This window comes from Galendromus occidentalis, unplaced genomic scaffold (assembly GCF_000255335.2).
Source record: "Galendromus occidentalis unplaced genomic scaffold, Mocc_1.1 scf7180000077477, whole genome shotgun sequence".
Classification (NCBI taxonomy): Eukaryota; Metazoa; Arthropoda; class Arachnida; order Mesostigmata; family Phytoseiidae; genus Galendromus; species Galendromus occidentalis.
Genome location: NW_003805465.1, coordinates 2,142,960 through 2,157,233, shown reverse-complemented (window position 1 = coordinate 2,157,233; position 14,274 = coordinate 2,142,960). Strand labels below are relative to the sequence as shown.

General features: G+C 53.3%; 1 protein-coding gene across 1 annotated transcript in view; it reads left to right on the top strand.

The window, feature by feature from the left end:
* Nucleotides 1-4,347, top strand: part of LOC108864489 (protein O-mannosyl-transferase TMTC3) — a 28,447-nt gene extending 24,100 nt beyond the window's left edge. The window contains exons 12-16 of the mRNA XM_029111984.1: nucleotides 1,601-1,756; nucleotides 2,269-2,429; nucleotides 2,611-2,734; nucleotides 3,032-3,217; nucleotides 3,506-4,347. Coding sequence (XP_028967817.1) covers nucleotides 1,601-1,756; nucleotides 2,269-2,429; nucleotides 2,611-2,734; nucleotides 3,032-3,217; nucleotides 3,506-3,763 — 885 coding nt within the window. The 3' untranslated portion in view covers nucleotides 3,764-4,347. The remainder of the gene's footprint in view (nucleotides 1-1,600; nucleotides 1,757-2,268; nucleotides 2,430-2,610; nucleotides 2,735-3,031; nucleotides 3,218-3,505) is intronic.
* Nucleotides 4,348-14,274: the final 9,927 nt, after the last annotated feature.

The window sequence follows — 14,274 nt, the reverse complement described above, 5'->3', positions numbered from 1 at the left end:
ATCCTTCTCGCTGCGCTCTCACCGTTCTAAGGGATCCAGCCTCTGCCCTCATTCCGAGTACGACCTCTCGGAGCTTAATCCACGCCATTCTGAGAAAATGAGTTTCGTGCATACGACTCTTTCATTCTCGGAAGCTTTGGAGGGCACGTGAGGGACCTTCAGGCGGTACGCTGTTTGCGGACCAATCTACCCGAACAGGAATAGCTGACACGATTCCACTTGGAATCGGAGTACGGCGACGAATTTTTAAGCACTTCAATGGCTACGAGTAGAAAGGATTCAGGGCCCACATAGACGTGCTTTCTACCCAACACTCGGTCCCGAGTAGTGGGGAGTCGTGTCAACATCTAATTCACCAGTCTCGTGATTTTCGTCGGCTCTAGTCGATTTTCGACGCAGCCGTGTTAGGGAGCTCGGAGAATCTTCACCGGACGACGGCGTCGTAACCTTCATTCGTGAGATCTCGTTCTCACACCTGTTCGCTCGATTCAGGCTGCCTTTCACTTCGTTCCCTGCATGGGAGCAGCGTTGGGTAGAGGTGCCGTATCGAAGTTCACCTTTGCTCTTTGACAGCCCGGGTAAAACGACCACGTTGGTGGCAACGGCGATGATTAAGCCAGAGCCCCGTGTTGACAGCATGCTTCCTGGTTAAGTTTGTACTACATAGTTTTTGCTCATTACCCATGCCGTTGGCCCGTTCCTAGCAGCTCCTGTCGCCTTCGGTGTTCCGATCGTCCACGTAGTCTACGGTGTTTCGTCATCATCGACTACGCTGTCGTGGGTTGGCTTCCCTCATCCATAGCTTTGTAGCTTGAAGTCTGCCTTCTGGTGCTGCTGCCGTCGCGAGTACTTCCGTGGCGTGCAGCAATCTACTCGATTCTAATTGGCCTCTCCGTACTTGTCGTCGCTGTCGATGCTGTTGTTGATGCTCGCAGCGTTTTGCAGTGGTCGTTGCGGTAGGGGAGCTGCTGTCGGTGGCAATCTCGACGGCAATCCTACCCGACGAGCGATTGAAGCAAGGCAGAGAATAAGGGAGGCGAACCGAAAAGCGGCCTCGCAGGCAGAGGGCAGGCGGCTGGGCGACGGAGCAGCTCATCAAGGACATCTGCCACCACGGGGAGGTGTTGTTGTCACCGCTCCCCCCCCCATTGCTGCCGTTGTGCCCCCCGTCCGTCCCCTTTCGCCGTTACCGCATGATTAGGAGAAAACGAACGTCGCTCCATTAGGCAGCTGTCGACGAACTTTGGCCCAGAGTATGTGTGTTCATGTGCTCGTCGCGTTTGTCTCTGTATGTGTTTTCGGCTGTGAGTACGGCGTTCGTCTCGCTTTGTCGAACTCTGGGCGCGAGCGGATGCTCTCGCGGTCTTAGCCTTTATTTAACGCGGTACATTCATGGAGCTCTTCCCCCTTGATATTTCCGTCGCTTCTTGGTTTTCCATTCAAAACACCAAAGATAAAGGCGGATGGAATCGGGGTCGTGTCTTCGCGTCGATATTCCCTCTCTCAAAAAAGCAAGAAAAGGAGTGCGCTCCTCTCCGGAAGGACGACCGTGCCAACGTCGGCTCTGAAGGCCACGGACTCATCGGATGTTCCATTCCAGTTGTTACGCAAGCTCATCGAGCTCCGATCCGACTTCACCGACGCGTACCTCACGAGGGGAGACTTCCTGATGCGACACAATCGAACAACCGAGGCCGTTCGAATGTACGAGAAGGCGGCTTCCATCGATAAGGACAACCCGGATACGCATTACAACGTGAGTACTTCTTCTTCTGATGTGCTTTTCCCACCTGTACACTCGCTCAGAGTAACGTATCGACTGAAAATACTGGGGCGTTGTTTCACGGGTCCGAAGAAGAACGAGCGGCTGAAGCTCGCCCAGTCGGGAGGAAACGCAGGGTTTTTTCTATTCTAGCCGGTCTCGCTTGCTCGTAGTGGGGTAATTTCTCCTTCGCGTGAAGGAGAGGGAAATAAATGTTCGGTAGGCATTCGCTCTCGTTTGTCTAGCTCTCGTGTCTACTACCCGGCGAGTAGCGTGTTGTCAGCAATGATGACGCTTCTCCCTCCCTTAATTGGGTTAACGAGAGCAATAGCAACGGCCTACCTGCGTCTATGGCGACACGTTCGTGCTCACAACAACCGTGGCTGACTGAAACGGAGGCGGTCGCGTTGCGTTCATCCGGGAGAACCGAGAGTCCCATATTTTGTACTGACAGATCGAATGGAGTGTCACTTCGCTGACACGGGTCGTTTTCAATGAAATTCCAGCTCGCGGTGATGTTCATGGACCAAGGCCGTAACGAAGAAGCTCTCTCGTTATTCATCAAAGCGCTGGAACTCGACCCGATACACGAACCGTCACTTGTCAACTCGGCCCTCCTCCTTCAGGAATCGGGGCTCACGACAACACATCCGGCCATCAACCAGAGGTATGAGGAATATGCGGATGGAAACGACCATTATAATTTCGCGATCGGAAATCGTTGGGTCCCCTGGCTCTCCTTCCCGGTCCTCTGGCTCTCCATTCTCGGTTCCTGCATTTCCGAACCCGAGATTTTCATCGGAGGGGAAGTTGGTCTATTTTTTCCACAAAAAAACGCCATATTTCAGAATCCAACTGATGCAGCGTGTGGAAGCCCAGAGCCCCGAGAGGAGCTACTTCAACCTGGCGATGTTGGCTCTCGACAACAAGGACTTCGCCACGGCGGAAGACAATTTCCGAAAGGCTATCGAGGTATGTCACGGAGATTTATTTTTCTTGCAGTCTAAAAATGGGAAAATACACTCGATATCCGGCCGCAACGACGGAAGATCGTGGTTTCGAGCGCAGTATTCCCTTGTCGAAACGAGTTTCGACCGCGACCGCGGGTCCGGCCCGTTCGTGTGCGACATATGATCATCATATTCCTAACCGGCCGAAGCCAGACAGAATGATAACAATATTCATATTCACGGGAGACCCATGCGGTGGGCTCTTCGACTTTTCTATGTGGTAGTTTTTAATCCATAAAGGCACATAATCTGTCTGCAGATCAAATCAGATATGCGGAGTGCGCTGTTCAACCTGGCGTTGCTTCTATCGGAACAGCAGCGCCCTTTGGAGTCGATGCACTATGTGGAGTCTCTCCTCAACCACCATCCGTTCCACATCAAGGGACTGCTGCTTCTCGGGGACATCTACGTCAATTACCTGAGGGACCTGGCATCGGCCGAGGAGGTAAATATTTGACAAGGGCCCGCGTAGCATAGCTCGACGACGACTGCGGCGGCGGCGACAACGACGGCGATCATATCGGCTGGCTGGCGCGCGTGCTGGTCCGCAGGCCCACCGGCCATTCCCTGCACGAGAACAGGCTCGAGTTCGCGGTGGCCGTTGCCGGATGCTGCTGGGTCCGAAACGGGCCGGCGATCCGACGACCTTCGCTCAGAAAAGTCAATCACTCAATCAATCGTTCAATCTGTTTCCCGCAGTCCTCGTTTTGACGGCGCCGTCTCTTCGTTTCAGTGCTACCAGAAAATCCTTTCGGTCGACCCCAACAACGTCAAAGGCTTCCACAATCTCTGTGTCGTGTACGTCGAACGCGGCGAGCTCAGCCGGGCCGAGGGCTGCTTCCGTCGGGTCGTGTCCCTCGACCCGAACGCCGAATACGTTCAACGGCACTTGCAAGTCACTCAGACGCTGCTCAGAAACAAGTCGGGTCTCGAGCCGAGCACGGAGCAGCTCCTTCAGCCTCGCTTCGTCACCCACGTCAGCTATCGCTGAGAGCGATCGATGGGCGGGCGATTGGTTTGCGGATCAATCAGAAACTCGAGAAGACGGCGGGCATTTGTTATGTCGAACTTATTAGTCCACAGTGTATAGGCCAAATGACATCGACGGACGTTCGAACACCGAAAAGGAAGGCAGGATTCAAAGTGTAATAGGAACGGCTGCTCCCCCTGGGTAGAGGGAGTCGCGCCCGGGGACTTCTGTTGCCCTCCCCGCGGTCATGTTCTCGGTCGCAGCACCTCGCTTCGGAAAAACGAGAAAATCTAAGGCAAGGAAGCCTCTCCGATCGTATTTTTCTGCGTGTTCGTGATCTTCTTGGAAATTGAGATGCGTAATCTTCCGTCGTGACGGTAGCGGTCTACGTTTCGAGAATTCTTGGTTTCCAGCCTTGAATTCTCCCATCGGAAATGCCGCCGATCGCGCCAAATGTTCATATTATCTCTCGTACTCGGTGTGTATATATTTGTGAATACTGCGAATGTAAATTCTATTTATTGATGGAAGAGAGCGAGTGAAATACGGGAGAAAGAATTGACTCCATATTGATATTCTGATATTAATAAAAGTTATATATTTCTAAATGTGATGAAGATGCACCTAACAGGACTGTGTTGTCATTGTTCCTAAATAATTAGCGGAACTGGCACTAAAACCATCCCCTCAAGTGGTCAGGTGGAGCTCTAGTCCGAACAATTAGCTCTTCATGAAAGTTCGTCCTACTCAATTTATGATTGAATTTTCCCAACGTGTGCGATGCGCAAAAGCTACGAAAATAGAACGGCGCAGAAACCAGTCAGTGCTCGGAATATTTTCTGATGCTGGGCTCGAGCTCGCGACCTTCCCGGAGTCTCCCGGAGCACAGAGTCTCTTTCCGACCCCCCGGACCGTCTTGGCTACGAGAGCGGGCATTTTCGGCGCATTTCCGCCGATCTCGCCCGATAATTTCGAAGCAAGGCATGGAGCTATGGCCTCCTGATCGGTTTCGCTTTTTACGTGAAATTCTCCCAACGTGGTGCCCAGCGTGGCCTGGAATCGCAGAGGATTTCTTCCCGGAGGTTTGGATCCGACCGATCAACTTCGACCGAATTTGCTCCAGCCATAAAATTGTGCATAACTGTGAAAGCTTCTGGGAAGACTCGACTCACGTTTGCCAGAACGGTAAGCACCCACGACTGGATGAGCGTTTCCGTCTGACTTTCTTGCCCGCTGCCTGATTCTCAACGTTCTTATGGAACCCGCCATAAGCATAGAAGCTCTGAATCAATCAGCTCTTACGTCCTAGCCGATCCTATCCAGACTAGCGGAGCAAGTTACAAACAGGCTGCGGGACACGCGAACCTACTCGCCGCTTTCCACCACTACAGAGGCATTGATTCCACCGTTTCGCTTTTTCCCTGATTGGAGATGTTCCGGGATCCACGTCTCGCAGAGCTTGTTTCCCAGCAATTCAACGGCTCCCTAGCGCGAATATATGCCAAGCCTACCTCCGGCGGCACCTTCGACCGCAACAGTTATACAAGTCCCGGTGGTGGTCTGAGCGGAGCAGCTCGCAGCTCTCAGTCACGCGATGCTGTCAGATTTTGTGTTCGATGAATCGCAAGAGCGTCTTCTATTTAAAGTTTGAGCAGATCTCTCATACATACCGTGTTCCGCTCGTTGCCTGATGAACGACGACTATTCGGAGCTGTTCCAAAATCAAAGCGAAGCCTTGTTGGTCGCATCCATTCTTGATTTCGGAACCGTCCTGAATAATTCGAAATGCATGTAAGAGCTGAAAAATTTCCTCCCTCATCCTCAGACGGCCTCCATTGTGACGAAAATTCCCGTAAATTTTTGACGTCGGGATGAAACGAAAGCTTCCCGGGATGCGATTCCGTCGCAGTCTGCCATAATTGCGTTTCGGAGAATCGTTTGAATGAAGATGTAACTAGCTGGAGGGGAAACCGACCGCAGTGGAAAAAAGCATGATGGAAAATTTTGATTGAAGGCTCTGCGACTGAATGAGGCCGAGTTTTCTTTATTGAATCTCTGCGCCAGAACAATCACTCATCTTCCCATGCTCCTCAATAAATAGATAGAGTATTCGCCTAAAAAGATAACGAGAATCACGGATCCTGGATTGAAACGAGGAACTCGACCGCAACTCACATCGATTCTCTAATTCGTCACCGCTACGCTGACGAAACCCGGAACAGAAAGAAGCTGCCCAAAGAGTCGTTCAGTGATACTGACAGCTCTGAGCGCGATATGTTTCCTTCGAGCGTATCGAGCATCTTCTCATGAATTCAAAAATTCGAGCGGAAGTGCCACCGAGGAGGAAAACGAAAGGTCCATGACATGCGTAACACAGAAGAAATCCCAACCAGATTCGTTGGTTTTCGAGCTTGTTCGCCACCAGCCCCAACAGAATCGTAGGAGCTACAAGGTTCGCCAAGAGCACAGCGAAAACCACGTTCCGGAATTCCAGACTGGCAACGCTCCGGAGCACGGTCACCTCGCTCTGACTTCTCCACAGGCGCAAGATGCTCAAGAATATACAGAAATTCGCCACCACAGCGTAGGAAACCGCCGGTAAGAACGCGTACCAGCCCGTCGATGACGATGAAAGCAAAAAGCACAATGATCCACATCCGGAGCAGCCGCGAATAGAAAACGTGCTGGATTGCCATAGGAGCACCAACAGCGTGCAACCGGCGCTCACGCTTGAGAATAATAACGTGTACAAAAGGTAGCCGACGAATGTTTTCGGGGTTTTTCCACTGAGCACGGAGGTGTGTTGCAATCTGTATCGCACTTCGCTGAGGAGAACATTACTCCAGGCAAAGCTGGCCGTAGTGCAAAAGTGGAATCCAAAACCGATGAGAAAACAGAGAATTCCGTCGGGACAACCGCGGCTCGATAAAGATACGTAAGAGAGGAATTGACCGCCTAAAATAGCTGATACGAGACAAACTGTGATTTCCCCAACGTACGTGTACCGACAGCTCGATAGAGCTCTGACTGAAAGTTCCCTCCTTCGGTCGGGGATCAGGGAGCTTAGGAGAAGGGTTGCGAGCAGGAAAGCGAGAGAGATATGGATGAAGGGGAATTTGCTTTCAAGGGAATTGAATGCCGCTGGCAAATTCGAAGCATAGGCGGTAGCTTCCGAGCACCGACTTTCAGAATACCTGGGGACATGAATACTACGACACATGGATTTCCAAGGATCGTAAATCTGATTGTCACCCTCACAAGGGTTATCGTCACCGGTCGAAGGGACAATCAGGGGAAACCTGTCGGCTTCGTGCTGGTCCGGGACGATGCTCCGATCGGGGACATTAAGTATTTCTGCGTCGAGAGGACACGACAAGTCACCCGGTAAACGACGCTCGCAGAGAGCGCAGAACCTGTTGCGGTAAAAAAGTTTGTCGCAACCGGATGCGTTCAGATCCAGAGTGGGCAAATAGATAAGGTCGCACATTATGGACAACTTGTTTGCGACGTCGGCATTGGGCGCCTCGATGGTGGAGCTTTCGTTGGCGCTTATGACTTTGCAATCCAATTTGGTCGAGTCGGCATAATCAACATATGGATTACATCGGCGAGCGAACTGTCTCCGCATCCTGAGTCCGTTACCGTAGGGGAACAAACTTTTCGGAGGCATCGTGACGAAAGGACAGTCCAGCGCTCGATCGGCCCGCTCCGTCCGGTCGTCTCGCGGACACTGAAGTTCGACCCGCCAGAACTGGACATCGTCGGCGTCGTCATGACATCGAGCGCAGAAAATGTTTTTATATGTCACCAGACTTTTACGAGATGTCACTGCGACTCTCAGCAACGGGTCGGTCGCAGCGGTGGAATCCGACGCCGAGCAGAGCTCATCGAGAGGGCTGGTGGGCCGCGAGTGTTCGTCGTCGTCGTCGTCTTTGTCGACTGGGGAAGGACACTGAGCCACCATGAAATAGGCCAAGCCCGACTCGGTTCGAACACAATGGAGCCAGGTCAGCCGGTCGCGCGAATATTCAATAGCGCTCAGTGAACCGTAGTCTTTTTGGAGTTGACTGATCTTATCCCAACAACAATCGCCGTAGTGCACGCACTCGTCCTCACACGAGCACCGCACCACCTCGTCGACGTCGTCGTCCTTGTTCACTTCGTTGCCGTATAGGTTGTCGACGAGATCCTCTTCGCTCGAAATATCGCAGGAGAACTGTTGATCGTTACAGTTGAGTTTCTGCGAGAAGGTCGCGTTTTGGGCGAAGCAATGCGCTATTCTTCCGTCCGAAAACGTGGAAGGGCTCGAGACGTTCCAGACCGAAGAGTGAGCGTCGGCAGACACATTGTCATCTCCGGGATGGGCATTGTCGCTTCCATTTCCGTTGTCCAGACTGTTATTGTTGTCGTCATCGGGGTCGGGGAAACGGTCGAGGCTCCGTCGATTCCGCTTCTGTCGCCGGCTTTCTGGAGCGCTCGGGGACGATTGATTCCAGAGGAAGGCCTTTTCGAGAACAGCGAATCGCTGCTGGAGAGGTCCAGGGTCGTTACGGTGCAGGAAGGCTTGCTTCGGTGAAGTGCTGATCCTGCGCAGAATTAGCGAATCGCTGGAATTCTTGCGCACTTCACCTGCTAGCCGAAAAAACGACCGTGGCGAGTCTGCGGTGAGCTCAGGCTCAGGGTCGCCGTCGCGGCCCGTCCCCCATTCGGCGGGTCCGGTGGCGGGCGGTTCAGTCGAACGTCTCACGGTGCGATCTCCGATACGGTTACTGAATCGTATCACTGGCGGCGGGACTGTGCTGGTACTGGAGGGTAGAGGGATCACGATACGATACGCTGACCTCGTAGAAGTGCTCGGAGTGGAGGAACTACTCGGAAGAGTGCTCCCGAGTTCAGGCGCGATCGACGAAGATTCGGTGGATCGCTTAGGCACGGATAACACCGGTGAAACCGTCGGGACGAGCGTGGCAGGGGATGCCGATTCGTTTGTGGGTGTAGGCATGCTGTCAAGCTTAGAAATTCGATTCCCCGCGGGTCCTACGAGCGACGGCGTCGGCGGCATCGGCGTTCGGAGCTCAGGTGACGAGGCAGAACTCGCGTCGACGTCGTCCTCGCCTAATCCTCGATCGAGGGGGATCGACGGGAACACTTCGTCCATAAATTCATCCTCATCTCGAATGCTCCGACCCTGCTCGTCGACGAACACTCCGCGCGGTATGTCTTCCCGGGATCCGTCTATGACGAAGTAACGCGGTTCTCTCGGCCTCACCACAAACTGCTTCCCGTAGAATGCGGGTCGTCCGCTCGGGCGCGGCGGCCGTGGCGGAATCCGATGAGCGGGAATAGGTTTTGCGAAAGTCGGCGAACCGTTGAGAACAGGCCACACCGCATTGGGCAGCCGATGGTTGTACATGGGCGGCGGATTGTAGAGAATCGATTGCATTATCAGGTTGTTGGCGATTTGGCGCTTCTTCTCTAGCTCAGCGCCGGCGTCGCTCCTGACGTTGCTTCGGGCGTCTCGACGTTTTCCGAAAGCTCCGGTCAACAGTCCGAGGAGCATCTTGTAATTGGCTCCTCCTCCGACCAGAGCTCTTCCGAGAGCCTCGTCGTCGCCGACTGAGTTCGGATCGAGGTCGAAGCCGATGGGCTCGAAATCCATGCGGCGTCCTATACGGCCGTCCCGTTCGCGCTCGTTCTGGTTATCCGCGCGGTCTTCCGCGGAGAAATCGTAAGAAGGTCTCCGGTCGCTCGGTTTCTCGACGGTCAAGACTGCGGACACTTCATCGCTGTCCTTCGCTGCGATATCAGGATGGATGGGAGAACTCGACACCTCATCGATCGCGACCGGAACTTCTGTGGGGGGGATCGGTGTCACGATGAGATATCCTTCATCCGAAATCGCATCATCGGTGCTATTGAAATCCGTGAACGATCGATTGAAACCTGTTGAGCCCGAAAATGCGTCGTCGATAAGCTCCGGCTCCGGCCTTCCGTCGGATAGCGCCGCGCCCCCGACGACCGGTTCCGTAAGATCTGCTGAATCCGGGTCGAGAGCCTTCGGAGTTCGGGGTCGCTTCGGGGGCTGAGCGGCTTGCAGGAGATTGTTGCTGTTTAGGAAATGCATCATGGATCGGATGGTGTTTGATATATTCGGAGTCTGGGCCAAAATATTTTGATTCTGTTGTGCGGCCGGTACCGGTGGCTTTTTCTTCTTTTTCTGCGTCTTCGACTTCTGTGAATCGCTCGGGACTTTCACCTGCTGCGCAGAGAGCTTCTCTTTGGGCTTCGACGGCGATGTGGACGACAATGCCGTCGATGACATTAGCGTGTTGTTGCCGCGTATCGGCAGGTTCTGGTAACCGTAGAAGGGTGCGGTGTTGACTAGATGAAAGTGCGCCGGAACTTGATAGTAGGGCACCTGATACTGTTTCTGTGGTGGCTGCTGCGCTTTGACCGGTGGCTTCTTCGCGGTGTCTTCATTGACAACGACCGTTTTCGTCGGTGGCACGGAGTAAAACGCCGGAGCTGGCCGGTGGTTCAGGAGTTGTAATAGCGGGATCAGATTGCCGAGCGCCGCCAACGGATTGAGCGGCGGCGGTGGCGGCGGCAGAACAATTTGCGGTCTTTGATATGACGCCGACGCTACAAACGAAGTATTTTTACTGAGTTGTGGTGGTTCCTTTGTGACTGAACCGCTTTTGAGGACTTGTCGGCTGTTTGATGATTTTTTCGGCGACGTCTTCCGCTTCTGAGACCTGGCTGTCGATGTCTCCAGAAAAGGTGCAGGGGTCATCGGAACTTCGGTGGTGGACTGTGAACTTCCGTCGTTGGATTGTTGTAAGTCCAGATCGAAATCCTCGAGGCTGTCGGATACGGTTTCAGCTGAGGGTTTGGCCGTTGTTGTTGTCGTTGTTGTCGACGTGGTGGTCGGGGACGATGCTGCTGTGGAGGTCGCTGGAGCTTTATGGCTCGAGGATAGTTTGCTAGGAGAAGAGGACTTTGATGAGTTGCTGGTGGTCATCTCTGCAAATGAAGCGAGGTGAATGTTTGCAGGTGGATGAGGTCGGTGCAAAAACTGGTCCTCGCGCAGCACCATGCTCCGAGCAACGAGTATCAACGGCGGTCGCTTACTTTTGGGCGGCTTCCGCTTCGTTTCTCGATGGTGCACGAGTTGAGAGACCGGTCGGACGATGCTCTCTGACGCCCCGTCAAAGTCGTCCTCATTGTCCTCGTCAACGGGATACGATGGTTTCCTGTCGGAGGGGCTTCGTGAAACAAGAGGGTATATTTTTTTGGCGGGATGGGGGAGGGGGAAGCCGGGAATTCCTTCCCGTCGAGATGGAAAAGGTCTGTCGAGAACAAGACTCACTTGGCTCTTTTCGAGAGGACCGAGTTCCATTTGTCTTCGTGAGAAGTGGACTTTTTCTGCTGGGACTCGCTTTCTGGCTTCCGTTTCGGGGGTTTGAGGCGCTTCTGGTGGGTCGTTCCCTCTTCCGAGATCGATATCGGCGGAGCTGTTGTGAGAACTATCGAATCTGAGGAGGGCGATCGGAAAACATTCGTTCATCGTCGACATTTCTCCCTTTAGGAATTTCTCGCTCCCGGTCGTACAAGAAGCAATAAAGTGCCCACGGTTGGTCTACATCCGAGACAATGCCGGCGAGATCACTCCTCTCAAAATTTCGATTTCGCTCCTTGGCTACTGCCTAAATCAAATGGGGTCAAATGGCAGCCCACTGATTCGGCATTCGATCTTACCTTTAGAGCCGCTGATGCCCTTTATTAGGTGGCGCGCAATTTCCGTATGTTGTTCGGAGCTCGTTTCCCCGCCGGTAAGTGGCAATCGTCCGATATCTTCGTCAGCGTCCACTTCTAAGGGTAAGTGCTCCTGTTGTTGCTGCTGCTGTCGTTTACGATGGTAGAGGTTGAGGGCAGCTAACTGATCCAAGATCTTTTTGGTCTTCTCATCCATAAGCAGACCGTCGTCGACATTGTCGACGTCGTCGTTTCCACCGTCGTCGTCAGTGGTATCGGTGTCGTCGAATGCCTCGAGCTGACTTTCGGTCGAACTTACCTCGAAGTTTTGATGTTTGTCAATCGAACTACTTCCCGCAACAACAGAAGGTGAAGAGTTCGACTCTTGCGCGGAAGTTGACGGAGCCGTTGTCGTCGACGTAGTCGACGTCGTAATCAACGGAATCGATGTCGTCGGATGCGTCGCCGCCAATTTTGTTTTGTGCTGGTGTTTGTCGTTGCCTTTCTGGCCGACATGCGTTTTTCGATTTGGCTTACCACTTTGTGCGCCTTTCTTCGGAGCCACGTTGCTGAATGTTATGCTCCAGTCGCGTGCGCGAAGTGGATCCGACTCGGAACGCCTCTCCGCATCGACGACGTGCGGAGATTCGTGCGATGCCGCCGTTGCTAGAGAATCGGCTCGAAACTCGGCTTTCGGGAAATCGACGTTGCGAAGTTTCCCGATTCGGCTCCGCAACGAGTCCAGATACGCAGACGCTCCAAATATTTTTTTCCCTCATAGCTGTAATCTTCGGGAAGGAGTTCTCCGATTCGCTTATCGATGACAGGTGTTGTCGTCGTCGCCGCCGCCTCCGACGGCACCGCCGCAAAGTTCAACTTTCCGGGATCCAACTCCAAGCGTTCCGAGACCTTACTGACGGGATGTTTGGATTCTCTGGTCGTCGTCTGAGAAGCGATCTCCCAATCTCTCGGCTCCAAGCGGGGTTTGGGGAGCGCCTTCGCGGTGTGAACTGTTGGCGAGGTCGTCACAACAACTCCCATCTGTCGGGCAATCCTCACCAGAGACTCGTGCGAGTACGGATCGAGCTCGACGTCGTCTCCGACCTGCTCCTCCAGTCGGAGCTCATCGAAATCCGGTTTCCGATCGCCTTCACGTTCCACAGCGGCTCGACTCGATCTTAGGAGCGGGAGCAGGGTGACGGTCAGCAGGAAAAGCTTCATATTCAGAAATTCATTCGGGTCGTCTCACTTGTGGCCGTCGTCGCACGCACTCTTCTGACACTACGAAGGTAATCAGCTGATTCTTAGCCCCGACGTCGGGAAAAGTCGCTGCGAGGGTGGAAAGAACGGGGGGAAAGTGACTATGGTGGCTTCGAGGCGGACCGGGGAAGCGATGAATCAGTCTCATCTGCAAGACAATATAACACCGTCGACGGATGCGAACACGTGTGATGTGGAGCGACTCGGGTTCAGATATCATACTCACTCCTCGGGAGCGACGGCTCGTGTTCGAAGCCCTGATCTGTTAGACTGGAACCGGATGTCGGAGGCGGACCACTGCCGAGCGTCGAGTAATCGAGAGGTATTTCGGTGACTTCACCAACAGGAACTTCCTCACCGTGGAGAGATATTAGGAACTGCAGGACATACGGCGGAGCTATTCCCCGGAGCGAGATCCGGGCTCTGTTCTTTGATCTAAATATAAATTCAGGGACTTTCATCAAGACCTCTATTGTCCTTCCGAGTGCCTCGCGGGAATATGTAAAACCACTGTCCGGCTAAGGTCCGGACCGAACCATTCATTTCTTGGGAAATCCATGAGGAGGGCCCCGCCAAACGCCTCGGAGAATGCTTGTTCGGATCTCCGACTCCGAGTACCGCGAGTCTCTATGCTGAGTCTTCGATACCCCGTCCTCGGGGCCGCTCGGAGCCGCTTCTGAAACCTGACGTTCGCCTACGTTCGGATATTCTATCTCTCCCCGTCATTACCTAAGGGAGTATGATGTCTAATATGCAGCGGGTAGAAGAACGCAGCGACTATTTTTGATGATAGCTCTTACGAGATGCTCACGTTCACATACGTCGCGTCCATACGACGGTCTACAAGCTTTGCATGTCTATTTCGAGAATCCGCCTCACACGGCATTAACAGAATTTCTAAATCCGTCGCTCTGCGCGGATAGACAGACTCTGATAAAAACAAATCGCGACCCGGTAGCGATCGGTCCCCTTCTTTTGAAGGAAACGATCCCCCTCGGGAATTCATACGAGCTAAATCAAAACGGGCAGACCGAGACCGAGAAGTTAGTCAAGGAAAGGATTCCGCCATCCTCATCGAGGCAGAGATTTGAGGCTTCTACCCTCGCAGTTTTTTAATCAGAAGCGATGCCCCTTCGGGAGTAGCGGCTTCTCCTAGCATTGCGATTTCCCCCCAACGGCGCGCCGTCGAAGATTCCGGGAATCGAGGGAAACTGCCCAAATCTGAGAAAAGGAATTTATTCCCTGCTCAGAGACACGACTGAAAGTCAAACACAAAGAAGGATGCTTGAGGGTCTGAAGAATGCTCTCGAGCTCTCGCAAGTTCGTTTTTTCCGGATGCTATTCATCACGATGAGAAATTATTGACCGAGGAGGCTAGAGTGGTAGGCGCAGCTGTAGTTGTTATGTTCGAAGCAGCTGTCCCATCTTTGGAGTTCGAGGGAGCCATTTGAATGATAATTATTATGTACGACAGCAGAGCACCGCCCATCGTCAAGATGAAATTCCTCGAAAAGTTG